This window comes from Pseudorca crassidens, chromosome 1 (assembly GCF_039906515.1).
Source record: "Pseudorca crassidens isolate mPseCra1 chromosome 1, mPseCra1.hap1, whole genome shotgun sequence".
In the NCBI taxonomy this organism is placed as follows: domain Eukaryota; kingdom Metazoa; phylum Chordata; class Mammalia; order Artiodactyla; family Delphinidae; genus Pseudorca; species Pseudorca crassidens.
Window position 1 is genome coordinate 180,288,828 of NC_090296.1, and position 18,517 is coordinate 180,307,344.

The 18,517-nt window shown below is 36.0% G+C and overlaps 1 protein-coding gene across 33 annotated transcripts in view; it reads right to left on the minus strand.

The window, feature by feature from the left end:
- CREM (cAMP responsive element modulator) overlaps positions 1 to 18,517 on the minus strand; it is a 99,755-nt gene that overhangs the window by 52,239 nt on the left and 28,999 nt on the right. For 13 of the 33 annotated variants that reach the window (XM_067701866.1, XM_067701885.1, XM_067701832.1 and 10 more), the window contains 4 exons: positions 13,025 to 13,171; positions 10,617 to 10,714; positions 10,335 to 10,477; positions 2,301 to 2,489 (listed from right to left, as the gene is read on the minus strand). In XM_067701866.1, coding sequence (XP_067557967.1) covers positions 2,301 to 2,489; positions 10,335 to 10,477; positions 10,617 to 10,714; positions 13,025 to 13,171 — 577 coding nt within the window. The remainder of the gene's footprint in view (positions 1 to 2,300; positions 2,490 to 10,334; positions 10,478 to 10,616; positions 10,715 to 13,024; positions 13,172 to 18,517) is intronic. The other 20 variants (XM_067701960.1, XM_067701930.1, XM_067702020.1 and 17 more) reach the window with 3 other exon arrangements.

Genomic DNA, 18,517 nt, shown 5'->3' on the forward strand with positions numbered 1-18,517 from the left:
CAAACAAACAAAAAAATCCCAAACTCATAGACACAGAGAACAGATTGGTGGTTGCCAAAGGTTGGGAATGAGGGGTGAGCAAAAAGGGTGAAAGGGGTGTCAAAAGGTACAAACTGCCAGATATAAAATAAATAAGTCCCAGGGATGTAATAATGTATAGCATGGCGACCACAGTAAACAATACTGTGTTGCATATTTGAAAGGTGCTAAGAGTAAATCTTTTTTTTTTTTTTTTTTTTTTTTTTTTTTGCGGTACGCGGGCCTCTCACTGTTGTGGCCTCTCCTGTTGCGGAGCACAGGCTCCGGACACACAGGCTCAGCGGCCATGGCTCACGGGCCCAGCCGCTCCGCAGCATGTGGGATCTTCCCGGACCTGGGTGCGAACCCGCGTCCCCTGCATTGGCAGGCGGACTCCCAACCACTGCGCCACCAGGGAAGCCCCAAGAGTAAATCTTAAAAGTCCTCATCATAAGAAAAAAAAATTTGTAACTATATATGGTTAAGGATGTTAACTAGACTTATTGTGGTGATCACTTATTGTGACTATACAAATGTCAAGTCATTATGTTGTACACCTGAAACTAATAAAACATTATGTGTCAATTACACCACAATGAAAAAAGACTTCAGTTCTCCCTAAATTAATGTATAAATTCAATGTAATTTCATCATTGGTTTTATTATTATATTACGTTATTATTATTTGGGAACTCAAACTTGTTCCAAATGCATATGAGAGAACAACAGTTCACAAAAGCTAAAACAGCGCTAAAAAAAAGTTAAAAAGACAAAAAAGGGGCACTTGTTCTGTGACAACAAAACTAGAGTGGTGCTGGCACGCAGAACAGAGAATGCTGAGACAGATCGGGGCTGCACGAGGCCTACTTACTGTACAGTTAATAATGCCCATAAGTCAGCGGGGAAAGGACAAACCGTTAGCAGGGAAAACTGGCGCCATACCCGGGGAAACAATAAAAATGGGTTCCCACTCGACACTATACACAGAGGTGGACCGCAGGTAGATTAGGGACATAATGTGAGAGGTAACACCGTAAAGCTAACAGAACCAATGCAGAAAAATATCTTTGTTACTTAGGGAAGAAAAAGAGTTCTTAAAACCCCCAAAGTATAAAACTTATGTATGTATTAACGATGCAAAACACAAAACATTTTAAAAAACTCTCCTTCTTAAAGTATCAGTAGTTTTTAGTAGATTTTCCATATAAAAAAAAATAAAATTGGAAGAAATGAGCATTCTTTATGATTTTTCACAAAAGATGTATTTCATATTTAGACATATAGGGTTCATGAGTACTGGGGAAAAAGAATGGGTACTTTAAATTTATATTTAAAAGAAAACATTAAAGCACTGGGTAAGTACTATGGATTTTTTTTTTTTACTCCATAAATGTCACCACTTTGGCTCTTCATACACTTTTATTATAGTCCATATAATACCTAAGAGTAAAGCTCCCCAAATACCTAAGAGTAAAGCTAATTATCAAGAGATTCATCAATTATAATCTGCTTTTTTCTATACTTGCAAGACTTTCAAACTAAAAGAACTGATATTACTTCCTTTGAAATTAGTGCAAATAGACCAAGGGGAATAGAATTAAACTAAAACACAGGATTTTTGAAAGTTGTATTGAACACATTATAGTTATTTGAGCACAAGTGAATGAAATTAAAATAATGTATAATTCAATTTTAACTGAATCTTAGGTTACCCTAAAAACTTAGGGCTACATCCCAACTGCTTTATTTCACTATTCAGCTTTCATTAAGAGGTAGAACAGGTACCTCAGAATTCAAATATACTAAGAATGGTCTAAAGAAAGAACAAAGTCAGCATTTGTTTTAAAATGAGATGTCTAGAAAGCAGACTTGAGTATAACAACTGGGGAAAAACCCAAATTCAGTGCCTCAAGGACTGGATACTTAAATCTTCCTACACTAGGTACTAAAAACATACTCAGTACATTTCTAACCCCCAAATGAAGAATATTTACTTAATTAAAAACTTCATTCATGTTTTCAACTCCTTTTTTCCATTATGCTACTCTGAATTTAACTTTTCTTTAGAGCCAATAAAATCTGCTAAAAATTGAAAACTGTATAATTTATTTAACTTATTGTTTAATATACTAAAATATTTCTTCTCCAAGCCTTTTTAAGTCCTCCCTCCCTCCCCCGAAAATCTACCTCCTGTATATTTCAGAAAACTATGAAATCATCACTAAATGGAGTGCTATAGTAACCCATGGGTATTCTAAATGTATTAGATGAATGACATATACCTTGAACCACCACCTGGCTGCCTGGGACAAAGAACTGCTGTGTGCCATCTGCTGACTGTGTTGCGTACTGTACAATAGTAGCACCTGGCGGAGGAGCTCCTGAATTTGTCATTGTTAATGCCTGCAGTCCCTGAACACCATCAGATCCTGGGTTAGAAATCTGGATTGCTTCACCTTGGGCTATAGCAACTTAACAGAAAAAGAAAAGAAAAATTAGAGAATTTCAAGATTCATTTTTAATAATCCCATATAGGAAGAATATACTCTGGATCTATTTATTACCAAAGCTTCTCATTCTCAAGTTATCCTTAATTCTCTATGCTGAATTGGTAAGGGGCTCCTCCTTCATGGGGCAACACTCTGAAAAAGCTCAAAACACTTGAAAATATCTTATATTCAGAACTGTTTGAAATACACAGAACTCATGGAGTTGTCCTCCTCTCTGGCATCCATCCAACTAAATTATTTAAGAGGAAGAGTGGAGATCAGACGGGGAGAAAGTCCAGGTTTTGATTTTCTCCAGTCTTTCATATATTTTCAGTTATAGATAAACAACATTCTTCTAACATTTAAGAAATGGTCAGTTAAATTCCATTGAGCATTATGAGTACAATGAATTTATAATTTGTTCAGGTAACTACTTGTCTAATTTATCATCAAAAGAAAGTAGCTTTTAATGAAATATATATATATACAGTATATAGCTTTAAAACATATATTTATTAAAATATACATTTCTATATATTTCTATACTTATTAAAACCTATATATATTTTTAGACTTGAGGTTTTAAAGCTCACGTCTACAAACTGTAACCTTTGCCATTTTGACTATGTCAGGAGAATCCTGAAATATAAAATGTTAAGTTGGAAAGAACCTTAAAAGGTAACTATTGAAAGACTTCGTGCTACATTTACCTCTACCAAGTGTCTTGAACTGTAGCTAATGGCAACAGATATGAGGTAGACTTCCTTTAAATACTGAGACTTGCCAGCCATGTTTAAAAATTAACTTATTAACAGAAAGTTTCAAAAGAATAATTGATCAAATGTTATGTTTTTAAATTTCACTCTAATGGACAAATAAGTACTATTTAAAATATGAGAGTCCTATATATTTCAACATAAAGATGACAACTCCATGATTTAATTTAAACACTAGAGGTTAAGTGGAACAAGGGCTATTCTTTAAAAAAAAATCACATATAAACCAGCTAGTTAGACTTTACAATGAAGATAAAAATGACACATAATCAGAATAACGCAACACCTATAATTCAATGTAAATGTCTTACAGGAATGCTGTAGTAGTGTCTAAAATATAGTCTGAATATTTCTGAGTCATTCCCTAACTTTGTAACGGCATCGAAGCAAAGGTGACAATCTGATCGAATAAAACTATCAGAACTATTGGTAAGATTAACAACCACCACCACAACAAATCTTCAGTTCTAGGGCCAACACAGAAAGATGGGTTAACATTTTAAAAAGATTTCAACACAGAGGCGCTGTCTGGTTTTAGTTTGTTGGCAGGCTGCTATACGATTGACAGAAACTAAAGAATCAGTTACCAAAATGTCAACAGCGCTGTGGTTGAGAAACTCTGAAGTAACCTCACTTTATTTGTCTGGCTCATCTAGAGCATTATATTCCGTACACATTTTAAAAACAAGATTTCACCATGACTCTCCAAAGATTTCAAGCTCTCAGGACTCACCCCTTAATAATAAAAGGGTTTGAAAGAAGTCTGAAAAAGAAGAGATATTGCTTCCTTGGATCTTCATGGCTGGACATGAATGAATTTCATATGTTATCATATATTTGAATGAATATTTTCAGTTGATAGTTTGTTGCCAAAGAAACAGTGCTTTAGAAAGAACAGGCATAGGCAGTGTAACCACAATGCTAAGAAGCACAAAGCCTAGCACACAGCAGGCAGTCAATAAATATGATGAATGAATATATAAAAATGACTTAAGCCATGTGTGAATCCATAAGAGTTAAATGAAGTATTGTTTCAAATTATAATGATAGAACTTAATTTTCCATATTGACAATACAATTACCGAGTTTTTGAACTAGTAAAAAATCTGAGTAATTGCTTCAAAGGATAAGAACCATGAAATAGGTAGATAAAAATCCTTACTTTCTTCTTTTCATACTTCATTCTTTTCATTTTTTTTCATTGTTTCCCCATAGTTCCACCCAAACTTCTTTGCTTTCATACTGTGCAAAGCTGATATACCAAGAATCTGCTCCTCTTATCATTTTATTTTCTGGTCATCATATAATTAGGTGTGGAAAACAAAAGGCAAACACACACACACAGAAGCTGGCTCTAGGGGGAAAATGTTTCTACTGATGAGTCTTGTCGTTTAGCCTAACTTTTTTTATACCAAAGGCACTCTTGATTTTGGCACTATCAAATGACAGTGGACCCTCCCATGTAAAAATGTAGCCTCTCAGTTGACAATATTCCCAACGCGTGAAGATTTCCCAATGCTTCAGGATACGAGAAATAGGCTGTGTGTGTGTGTGTGTGTGTGTGTGTGTGTGTGTGTGTGTGTGTGTGTGTGTGTGTGTGTGTGTGTGTGTATTCAAAAGATTTGAGGAGGAAACTTTTTAGGTTACGAAATATTCAAGGATAGCATAATTTTTTTAATAAATACACATCAATATAAATTAACTAGTAGGAAAAACTAAACTGAAATTAACTGAATGAGTTTAGTCATGTCTTGTTTTAGCTAATTATTATTTTTTTTAACTTATGGAACTTTTCTAGCAAACATAAAAGGTGAAAGAATTTTGTGTCATTTATTTTCCCTACCCACTCATTCCAAACCTTTTTCTGTGTCTGGAGTATTTTAAAACAAATCTCAGACATCATATCTGGCAAATCATTTTGAAGTAAAATCACTGGCCCATATCAAGGCCATTAGCAACCACTGAAAATAAAACACCTCTGTATTTCCTACTAATTTTACCTTGGGAACCTAGGTTTTATTAATGCTTTCTTGGACTGATGCATGCAACTGAGGCATAAAAGCTTACACATATGGCCACTTTGTTGTTTGTAATGAAGAGTCCACACAAGTCTATGAATACTGATTAGGATTCAAGCAGAAGTAAAAGTGGTTTATTATTTTAGAGTATATGCACATTTATTTTCCTCTTTTAAATAATCCTAATAACATTACAGTTTGATGAAATAATCTAAATTGAATTAAAACTGAACAAATAGATTATATAGTCAATTAAATTCTACTTCAATGTCCATTATTAACTGATTCAAGCCTGACAGTATGTTATCTGCTCATAGTAGTGATGGGTAGAAGTTGAGCTCTGTTGTCCTAGTTGCTCTGGGACGTACCTAACTTTTTGTCCCGTAATGTCTCAGGTGAGCTGTACTCCATAATTAAGTAGGTCGCTCTATATGCACAGATTGAATGTTGAACACACTGACCTTACGTTAAAAAAGAGTTTGTCTAGAGAGAGTATAATTCGTTAATTAACTAAGTATTTTTCTACTAAGTTAGTTTTAGTGGTTACACAAATGTCTTCATACACATTCTTATATAGTTATGATATTTAGCCTCAAATCAGAATTAACCCAAGTATGGTCTCCCCATGCCCAACTTACCACATACAACGGTAACCAGGATGCTATCATATCAACTAGTCTAGGCAATAAATTCTTTAAAAATTCCTGGTATAAAAAATTGTGTTTAAAATAATCTGCTACTTCTACTACTCATTGCCACTGAGCACTTCTCTCCTAGAGCGATTAATATCACTGAAGCAAGGAAAATACTACTTATAGGATGAAAATTCAAGAGTTTTGATTAAAAAATTTTTTAATTAAAAAATATTTTAAAGTCTTGTATAATCAATAAAGAAGGAAGAAGAGAAAAATAAGAGTGGAAAACAAACAAAAAAAAAAGTTCATGACCAAATGAGGAAGGAGCAGAATTTATTTAAATTAAGATTTTATCTGACCTCTTTTCATGTGATGCTAACATCTTTTTAACCCTAAACCTGTAATATATGAGCTAATCCAAACACATAAACATGTAAATGTTTAATTACTTACGATTTAAAACCATCTTTATTCCACATTGCAATAAAAGGATTCATAAATAAAACTTCATCGAATGAACTTTAAAAAGGAACAGCAGACCTTATTCCAGTGAATTCTTAGATTGAAATTCAAAAAGTGAGCACAAAACAGAAGCTGTGAGTACCTGTGCCTTAAAGCCAAGAGGTACCTTCCTCTTGAATAAAGACTAAAGAATAAATGCTAAAGAAGCATAAAGACTAAAACAGCCTCCTGCTGTAACAAGAACAGCAACACCAAGGTTAAAGAGCCAGATTTACATCAAGTAGATACCGTCCTAAGTTTGCTTTGAAAGGTACCTTGGGAGCATGTAAGAAAAGTCACTCCTAAGAGCAGTAAATGCAACTGCATTTACTTTAGAATGTGCAAGCCTATCGCGCAAATTCTTCTTACAAAGAAATGGAATCGGTGCTTATTCATTTGAGTCTCCTGAGAATTCTGAATTCTTCAAGCAATCCACAAAGTTCACAGATACCTTTCTTCATATGGTGGATTTAGGACTGACCCACTTACCTATAGTGTATAAGATGCCAGGAAAGATGAATTAATAGAGATTCACTCTAACAAGATTCCTAGTAAAATAAAGTAGGAGCAAGCAAAGAGACAGGGATATTTAGGAAAAAATAATTTGAAGTCTTAGGTGACAGTCCTTAATTGGTAAGGGAAGAAGTAGGGTAAAGTAGACGGGGGATTAAAAAAAAAACCCAAAAAGCCGTCATTAGAGAAAATTTAATGAATTAAGAAACTTCAAACATTTAAATTTCTTTACCTGCAACAGCACACATAGAAGAACCACAACTACTACTGTTTGTGAATTCACTCCCGTTTAATGCATGTCTTGAATGTCATGCAGCAAGTAACATTCTTTGCTAATTCTAAGACTATCTGAACCACTATCATTCAGAAATATTCTCTTGAGACAAAACAGGTTTTCTTTGACCAGAACGACTTAATTGGCATACAGCAAACCTATCACTAAGATCTGTACTTCCAGCAAAGTTTCTCAAGCCGAGGTCACTTTCTTGGTGTTACAATAATGAATTCCTGCCTATTTTAAGTTATTTTCCCTACTCCGGGAAATAGCCTGTTCTAACTTTCACTTCTTATCTTTGTGATTAAAAAAAATAAGTTGAAATAATAAGGCCAACTTCCATCAAATATCTCACTTTCAACTACTAAAAATGTGACTACCTGTATATGAGAAAACCTGAATTTTTATTTTACTTCAACTTTGACTCACAAAGTTGAACACTCCTTTTACAGTTCTTTTGTTTTTAACTCCAACTAACTCATTATAGCAAATTAAAAATAAAAGATCTAAAACAATAATTTTTGAAAAAAAGAAACAAAGTAAAGTTTGGGAGAAAGTCATCCATGGATAAAAGTTGAAGAAAATTTTAAATTTTTTTACAATAAAAGGCTATAAAAGGGTCTCAAAAATAGGTACATGCAAATACACAGAAAAATCTCCAGAAATTCTAGTAAAATAAACTCTATTCTAAAAATCAAAGGACACCAGTAACTGTTTCTATTTCTAGATATTTAAGAATATTAATTTCTGTTAAGTTATTGCTAGTAAGAAATGGTTGATGAAAATGGATCTTGTATGTATAAATATACATTTAAAGCAAATGTCTTCTAAAGAAAAGTTTAAATGTTAGTATGCACTTTTCAAATGAAAGAATTATCAACATAAACAAGTGTCACTAATTATCATTTTTAACATAGGCAATATCCCTTCTTTTGAACCAATAAAATGGCAATTTTTAACCTGCGGACAGCACAGGTAGGACAACCACAACTTTTTATTAAAATAACTGCCAGGATCATACTGTATGGGTCCAAATTAAGAAAGCGAAGTAAGAAACTGTCCATGACTTCTGATGTGGCAAATAGAGAAATGTCTAACTTCTAAACATTCGATTTTCTAGTTCTCAACCAGAATTCCTGACTCCACTCCTGCACACCCACGTACCCCACACCCAAGGTAGTGACACTTACATCGAGCCCCCAGCTGCAAGCACGTGCTAAGAGCACAAGAAATAAAGGCTTTGATGCTGGCCGGGGGAAACAGTTTAATGACTGGGAGTGAGACACTGCCACAGCTGGCTTACATTTCTCTGTTTCATGTCAAAAGTAGCATGCCTCTCTTCCCCAACAGGTAAAATCTGTTATCTTCTTTTGTCCTCACATTAACCTCCGAGTTTGGCAATCTAGTATCATTCACACTTCAAAGACTAAAAACCTGAGATTCGAAACTATCTCACTGTGATCCAGGTAGTAACTGGCAGGACCAGGTGCCACCTTCCCCACGTCATCTCCAGCTTCAACATCCTCTCCAAATTCTCAGCTAATAATGTAGGCAAATTCACCACAGCATCCTCGCCCATGTCACTTATAAAGAGATCAATTCCTAAGCAGCATCAGGATATGCCAGAGAAATGTTTCAGACGACAGACAGCATCTTAGGTCACCCTCCAAACTTTAAGATGTCTTAGCATTATTTCAGCAGTAATTTCCAACCTTTTCATGACACAAAACAGAAAATGATAATAGGTGTACAGCCCACTGCTCAAGGCCAGAGCTGACCAGCCAGGAGGTTCCAGCAGCTCCAAGCCCTGCCCAGCCATACCAGTTCTAAAACTCCCACCATCTACTCCCAGTGGGTCAGACAAAAAAGGCACAGAAATCAGTGCAGTAATAAAAGAGAAATGAAGATGAAAACCTCAAGGCCTAGTTTTGACAGACTATGGGGAGTTTTCTTTTCCTAATGTCAACTTTGGACATATTCATTCAGTGCCCTGTACAGGGTGTGGACAAATTATACGCCAGTTCTGTCAGGTATCAGCGTAGGAGTTACCCAAAGAACAGAAATCACCATAGCAGAATTTGTTTAATACTGCAAATCTACCACCATTAAAAGAAAAACTCTAAAAAACTAATGACTAAGGCTTCCCCATATATTATAGCTTGCTTTAGCATCCAGGTCATAAGTTAAGACTTGAGATCTTTTGTAGGTATTGTTACTTTTTAAAGGGAAAACAGAAAATACACCTAAAATCTTAACACTGTACTTGGATCAACACAGTAATTAACGTCACACATATTCCTGTACCTAACTAGCTTGTTTAAAAAAAAAAACTTTGCTTCTGTCCTTTTTCTCTCTTTTCCTTCCAACTTTTCTTTCTAGCTCTCATTTTAAACTAAAGTATTTTTATATATAAAACATTCTTGATTTGGGAAAAGACTAGTACTTTAACTGAAGCAAAAAGCACAGAATTAACAGCCCATTAAAATGCACAAGACTAAATGTGAATGTATCTGTTTATCTACAGCTTTCGGTACTTAAAATTTCAAATTAAGTGATCTGTCCAATTGCTTTAGTTTAAAAAAATAAATCATTTTTCCATTCTCTTCTAGAAAAAGCTGCAGCACAAATTAACACAGTAGAGAGTAGTGAAAACAGAATTACATTTAAAACATAGTTTAGAAAACATATGCACCTCTTTTAGATTAGTAAGTATAAAATGTAATTGTTGGTGACAAAAGCCAACAGGAATGAAATACAGACATTTATATCTTATTATGTTCACATGTATCGTAGAGACAAAAACAGTAAGTTTTAAACTTTTACTAGATATGAATATACACATATAAATAAGAAAAACCCTCTCTTTATTTTTACCCCAAAGTTTTCTTCTATTTTCAGTAAAAAATTTTTTTACTTTTCAAAAGTATATGACAACTGTCAGTACAAATCTCTCACTTCTTTAACATGTACTTTTCACACTATGATACACAGTTTAGGTAACATGACGCATTTTAAAATGGGTCAGTTTAGTGTCAAAACCCGAGATGCTTCAAGGAAACTAGAGAGACTTAAAGTTAGCAGTACGTCATATGGAATTGCAGCATACATACTGTATTGCCCCGTGCTAGTCTGATATATGCTAGTCGGCACTGCCATTGCAGCGATATTAGGTGACGTCCCTTCTTCCTCGGACTTTTCTTCTTCAATCTTGGGAACACCAGGCACATCAGAGGAAAGTTCATTCAGTATTTTTCTAAAATATAATTTAACAATATAAATAATTAAGATACATGAATGAGATTTAAAACAGAACAGCTATAATGGGAGAATCTGATATATAATTATTCTCTTTTTTTGGAAAAAGTATCATTACAGTAGGAAACTTAACTTACCTGTAAGAGGGTCTTCGTGAAAGGATTTCTCTGCGTTTATGAAAATCAATTACACTTTCTGATTCTGCAGACTCATCTGTCTCTGCAGTTGTTGCTACCTATAACACAAGAGTTCCTGAAATGCATCATAAAATCCATGGTATCTCCTTCATTCACAACACGGTGCTTAAGGGTCTCTCTGTGTGCAGCACTAAGCCGGGAGCTGGGGACAGAACACACTGAGACGCACTAACCACACTCACAACCTGGCGCAGAGGAAGAGGAAGCGCAGACAACAACACTTAGCTGTAGAACCAGCCTGTGTGCAAAGGATGGCACAGATAACATATACTGCAGAAATGCAAATGAGTGTCAGGCAGCCTTCAGGAAAGCACTCATTGTAAGATACACAAGACCTAAGATCCAACCCTGAAAATATCTCATAAATCCAGCAGTGGGTGAGCCAGCGAGTGACAGAGGCAGAAAACAATACCACTGCTGACTTATGCTGCTGGGTCTTTAAATTAGACATTAGATAGGTCCAAAGAAGAAAGAATATTTAAGCAGGTAAACACGTGGGTAACAAGCCTGGTTAAAGTTACAAGAAGTAGGTGGGGTGGGCTTGATGGCAGTAGGTCTTGAAGGTCAAAATAAGGAATTTCTCCTTAAAAGAAAGATCAGATTTTTAAATACAATTTCATTTTTTCAAGTAATAGTATAATAACAAATAGTAAAGAAAGTCAGGAAACTAAAATAATGAATCTCTCTACAACATGACTGCTCTCAATATATTCAGCCATCTATCATAGGGGCTAGGATAGTTCTGAGTTTGCAAAACTCACTTTACTTAATATTACAATTATATGGGAATTTGATTTGGGCACAATCAAAAAGGCTTATTAAAATACCAACAATGCAGGCAGGAATATATACTTCCCAAGGCACATGGATGTACATATTTGTTCACCTACACGTATGACCTTGCATCTCTGGTGATGAACACCCTACACATAAGCACACTCATCCATGAGGAGAACTTATTAGAGAAACTGCCGCTGCAAATCAGACAACCATATATCATCACCAAATATTTATCACTGTAAAGTGGGCTTCCACACATCTCTTGTACAATCATAACAACTCCCTTATGCAAGATAAGCTATTATTTTAGAAAGTGAAAACTGAAGTTCAGCATTCGACAGGTAGGAATTCTAACACAAGATCCACAGACACCTATCTCTACAAAGATAACCATATCATCCATTTAACAAAATCCAAAAGAGCCTACTGAATATGAGACATTTTCTTCCAGTACCAGCAAGGTTAAAACTAAGTAGAAATATTGATATCTGCACCCCAATAAAAGTCATAATACAATAAGGAGAGTGGAAAAACTTTCTTGCTTTATAATTAGGGTCAGAAAGAGTCAGAAAGTCCTGGAATCAAAGTTCATTGCAGGAAATAAATTAAAAAAAAAGACAATACTGAGAATCACTCTTACATTTTTGAAAGACAGGAGAGACACCTGTGCTGAAAAGATAACCAAGCTTTTAACGCATGTGGCTTTATTATTACTTCAAGTGTCATGTTGCAACTCTCATCCTTATTCTGCAACAAACTGGATTCAAATATGCAGAAAAAGGTAAGACTGATTAAGTATAAGAAACTACATTTTCCTCAGAGATCTTTTTGTCATCAATTAGGTTCAAATAATTTCAACATTTAAAGGACAAAAACAAACTGACCTTAAAAAGGAACAAACATAAATTCAGTAGAAGAGAAAAGTATGCTTTTAAAAATGCATACTTAATAATTTACATCTGTTGATGCAAAGAAATGTTTTAGCTTTGAGAAATGTTAAGAATTTATGACCAACTTTGATGACAATAAATAACAAAACACATCTCTGGATCGCAACCACAACACTAACCACGTCTAAAAAAACCCAAAGTTTAATCTGATGTATAAATGTAACACCAAGTAACAATAATATCATGTCACACATATTGAATTAACAATAAACCTAAATTTCTACACTCTAATGTGGGTGCTGGTGAAAACAGCATCAGTAGTACAATATTTACATTACCATGTTTATCAGACATCTCCAAAGAATCCTCAAAATACTTTTAAGCATCTTTGGAGAGCATTGCTAAACAAATCTAAGTGTGAGCAGAGAGCAACAACTTAAAGGAGAATGACTCAATCTGTAAATTAAGAGCTGACAATAAAACAACTCGAGTCAAATCTATGTATCTAGCAGGGCACAATGCACTTCACACATAAAAAGGAAATTCGTCTAAATGTTAAATAACAAGATCTGAGCATCAAAGCTACACAAAGAAAATGAGGATAAATGAATTAGTGAAAGAAAAAAAAAAAAAAAGCTCAAGAAAGTCCAAGACAAATCATCTGGGAAGGAAGCTAACCTGAACAGTCTGTAATTGTGGTGACTGAATAACCGATGGCTGTGGTGTCTGAAATACTCCCTGGACATGTACAGTTTGGCCTGAAGGTAACTGTACTAGAGTTACAGCTGGGGAGCCTCTTCCGGTGCCTGACCCAGCTACAGAAACCTGCAAAAATGATCATCATTGAGGATTAAGGCTGGACCTTTTCTTGGTTCTTTACGTTTTTCTTAAAGAAATACCATTCACTATTATGACTGGCCTATTTTTCCTGCTTCTAAGAAATGACAAGCAAGCTGGGGTACGTACCATTAGGAGATGGTTACTGTCCTGGAACAGTCATTCTCTGATGTGACAGATATTAAAGAACCCATGCTCCTCACTGTCGGTTCCCATGCTTTGGTGGCTAAGAATGTTCCAAGCACAAAGTTCTAAAGCAGTTAAACTACCTCACTGCGACCTCACAACTGCTAACAGTGAAGCCTTCTTTAGGCCAGAGTATAAACCACCCTCCTTAACTTCTTAAGAGAAATCGGAGACAGAACTTAAAGATGGTAAATTATTTTTTAATAAATGAAACTTCTGACATATGATATTATCGTATTACTCCAGACACAAGCTAATGCCTTGTCTCTATACTGATGAAAACTGCGGTTACTTTTATGCCCCAACAGTCACAAAAAGGGCACAGGCCAAAGAAATTCCAGGACCTCTCATGCCCCTCGCACCTCCGAACCAGAGAAAGCTCATGACTTGGAGCCTATGTGGCCCTGGCACACTTCTTTCCCCCCAACTCGAGCATCCAGAGGGGCCAGAACCATCACTTGGCTTGCACAGACAGGAGAGAACAGCCGTTTACCAGCTACCTTGGGGTGCTTTGGACAAAGATCCCTACCAGTAAAACACAATAAAACCTTCACTTCTCTGGACTCAAAACCTGCCAAGTTTCTAATTAGTACACAACTGTCCTAGAGGCCAGTGTAATCTTACAAACTTTGCCTCATTTTACTAAGTTTCACTATTCATTATGACTTAACTCAGAACACCGAAGACTTTGGACATGAAAGAAGCTACTAGTTTCTATCATGAGTGGTGGCAGACCACAGAATCTAAAACAAATTTTGAAGAAAGCTTCCGTTGGACCTCACTTTAAGGAAAACCAATCATTTCCAATCTACTTACTCTAATACTTTAAAAAGAATGATTAAAAACTGGGTTTATAACAAATAATTAGATTTATTTACAACATCATTCTCTTGGAAGTTAAACTTCTTCGGCAATCCAAAAGTAAAAACTCTTCTATCCATGCAAGAGAACCTATGCGGAGAGCATTGAACTAGGTGCCCTAGGGTGGAAAGCAGAATTGCTAAAACCAACACCTAAGAAACAACAGCACACAAACAGTACAGAACTAATTGCTCCATTGTCCAGGTCATGAAAACCACAGGAGCACAGAACCAAAAGACCAGTATAGGCCTGAACAACAAGTGGAGGCCTTGTGTAGAAGCTGCCGACTGAGCTGGGCCTTGCTGTGGCCTGGGTAATAGCTGGACAGAAAAGCGAGAAACCGGGCCGGAGACACCCAACATGTAGCCCAAGGGGCAAATTCAGCCCACCTGCTCCTGGAGTTTTATTGCCTACTTTAGATTTCAGGGGAAAGAAAAAGGGCATTCCACAATGGAGCCAGCAGATTTAACAACCAGAAGTTTAAAAACCACTAGATTTACTCTACAAATGTTCCCTGTATGAATTATAAAAAAGGATCCATCTCTTTGTGAACCAACTGCCAAAGGGTACTCCTTTGCCAAATGACCAATTCTCAAACTTTTTAGTCTCAGGACACCTTTCCACTCTTAAAAATTACTGATGACCTCAAATAACTTTTGTTTATGTGATTTATATCCAGCAGGACGCTGTAAACGCACGAGCAGCTCCTGGGAAGGGAGAATGCTATGGGTAACTTTTGCAGATTTCTGTAATTTCAATACTCCTACTATGGCAGATTTCAAGCTACCAATGGGTGACACTGAACACAAAGCTGGAAAAAGATGTACACAATCGGCTCTCACAAGCCAGCTCAGCCCACTGTTGGTTATATGTACTGATATTTACCACATTAGAAATTAAAACTGAGAAATGTTTAAAATACTTAGTAACTCACTTAAAAATAACAATAATGCCATTACATGCTAACATAAATAACATTTTATGAAGACTACTTTCCAAGACAAAATAATTAATGACAAGAGTGTCAATGTTTTACATTTTTACAAATTCTTTTAATGTCTGGTTTAACTTAAAACAGCTGGATTTTCATACCTATTTCTGCACTGAATCTGTTGCAATATGTTATTTTAATTGGTATGTGAATAAAATATGCCTCTTACACATGTATAAATAGAAAAGGAGGAGTATTTCAATGGCTTTTTCAGAGAAATGTGGGTATTCTTCTTTGATACTACACCAAAATTCAGCAAGTGGTTGTTTCTTAAAGGTTAGTGGCCATGTGGAATCTGAAAACTTAGTTACGTTAAAATCCATTCATCTACCTTATACTTATACATTGATCTATCTTATACTCTTTAGCCAGGCATGATTTTGTAACGTTATGTGGTAGTTATTTGGAAAATACTGGCTCACTGAGTTAAGTAGATCTCCCAAATGCTGACACATTTCATGAGACACTATCAGAAAATCACATTCATTAAAATCAACATCAACTTCTTCAGAAAACTATAAATACTGGGAAGCTATCAAGCTCAAAATGGCAGATGGAGATTTTCCAAAATTCAAAACTGCTGCTTAAAAGCCTGAATTGCATCATTGGCAATAAATACTGTTAATTGTTTTCCTTGACGTGACAAGCTTACTTCATTTTTTTTTTTGAATTTTTGAATTTCATTTTATTTATTTCTTTATACAGCAGGTTCTTATTAGTTATCCATTCTATACACATCAGTGTATACATGTCATTCCCAATCGCCCAATTCATCACACCACCCCCCTCCCGCCTTACCCCCTGCCACTTTCCCCCCTCGGTGTCCATACGTTTGTTTTCTACACCTGTGTCTCTGTTTCTGCCCTGCAAACCGGTTCATCTGTACCATTTTTCTAGGTTTCACATACATGCGTTAATATACGATATTTGTTTTTCTCTTTCTGACTTACTTCACTCTGTATGACAGTCTCTAGATTCATCCACTCATTTTCTTTTGAGAAAATGTTTTTCAAATACTCAAGTCTGAACAGTCATAGTTTGGCTATTTGCCATTATTGCAAGAAAAATGATGTTCTGTTTGGGGGGGTGGGGGAATGCAGCTAGTTCTTCTTGCCTCTCATTCAATAACTCAAGTGTTTTTTTCTCAAGATCACCATTGGTCTTCAGTACGCAGCAGAAATGCTTTCAGTGAATGTCCCACTTCCACAGCACAGAATATTAAAACAACATGTACTCGAGGGTCAAGATTTAATACAATTGGTAATGTCTGCTGATTCATCTGGGACAGTCTTAAGTGAAACTGACATTTTTTTAAAAAACTGCAAGTTAATGTAGTGAAGACCACAATGACAGTTCGGCACCACTGCCACTGACTTGATCGTGCTAAGGTGCCAACAGTTTTACCCCCCAACTGTTTTTGCACCATCAGGGCAAATGCCAATACAGAGAAAAAAAGAAAATAAATCTTAGTATTACCGTGAAAATAGGTTTGTCATCCCAAACCTCCAGGCATGATTGTGTAACACCATGTGGGAGTTATTTGGAAAATACTGGGTCCTTGGAGTCTCCTCCAGGCCTCCCTGTACCACATTTTGAAAACTACTGCTCTATCCTCACGCAGCCCCTAGGTAAGCCCTGCTCACAGCTCAGAGCGCAGAGTGCTGAAGCAGGCGGCAATTTCAGCTCCACCACAGCAGCACAGCCAAAACCACCGTATATAGTAACGCTGATAGAGCATTCGTATCGCAGAGATTGAGCAAAACAGAATATACATTATACCCAAGAGTATTACTAGTATTCCTGCAGACTGGACCTGTGGCTTGAGATGGCAGACAGTGCCACATTCACTTTCATGGGGAAATGACCAGCTTCAAAGAAATTAGATATTTTGAAGAATTGAAGAACAACTCAAGAAAGATTTATGGGGTTTTGATAAGTATAAATCATGCTTTAAGTTGCTCTAATTGTCTTTCGGGTGTAATTTTCAGGACTTCAAATTATTAAACAACGCTCTATCAAAAAGGCTTAGTGAGAAGAAAACCTGCTGTAGAAAGGGAGCTGTACCCACTAGTACAAAACTGTATTCCTAGAATTCTGGAGATGAGTTATACAAATCTGTAACTACAGTGAAAACTCTTACGTCTGAACTCTGGGTAGTACAAAAAGCTCGTGAGACAACTCTTTAGTTAAACTGTTGAAATAGAGGCTGAGAAGCAGCACAAGTGACATACCCTAGAGTCACAATTCCAATGTATCCTTAAAAAACAACAACAACACTCTTAGATCTAGAGAACCTGTCAGGCATTCTACATTCTTACTGGTTTTGCCAAAACTGATCTGTGACTAGCATTAAGCTTGTAACTAACTGTACTGGTAGAGTTAACAGGATAAACATCATCATTCATAGGAAAAAAATTCATGTGGCTCCCTACCTTTAACATCTTATCATTATTATTATTCTATTGATCACATGAGCCACAAGTAAATACAGGGCGCCCTTGAAGTAGGATGTGGTCCACAGATGGCACAGAAGGAACTCAGGCAATGATTCAAGAACATGCATGGTGGCCCCAAAGCCAAAAATGGGTAAATAAAGAAGCATCTTTTTGTTTTTGTGCAAGGTGGCAGATTCAGTTTTAGGCAGGCTAGGGTGAAAGCAATGGGAGGAAACCAGTTGCAAATGTTTAGTGGGCAAGGAGAATCATGGGACTGATGCTTGGGTTAGAGCTCAGGAAATAAAGATGTGAGATACACTGACAAAAAGCAACCTATAAAGACTACTATACTTTATTCACAATGTGCAAATAGAATTCTAAAGAAGCTCTGGAAAGAGAAGGGAATTAAGTCTCTCTTAAAGGACACTACTGATAGAGACACAAATTTTAGTTCACTTGAACTAAAATATGCATACTTCACGTAGAAACAGATCTTTCTTATAAACATCATATATTCATTCCAAAACTTTTTAAGAAGTAAATCTCACAGAAACAAGTCATACTTATGAATTAACTCATTCTTTTGTTCACTTAACAAATGTTTATTGGAAGCCTGCCTTGTGGACCAGTCTACACAGCAGGGATATAGCAGTGAACACGAAAAGTCTGCTCTCCTCAATCAGGAGACAGAAAACAGATGAAGAGACAAAAACATAATTTGGGGTGGTGCTAAATTCTCAAAAGAAAAACAAAGAAGGGTAACTGATGAGGTGGCGGGAGGGTGGAAGGAAGCTACTTAAGGTATACCTACTGTATAAAGAAAAGTGGGAAAGGAAGCCATGGGAAGATCTATATTCATCA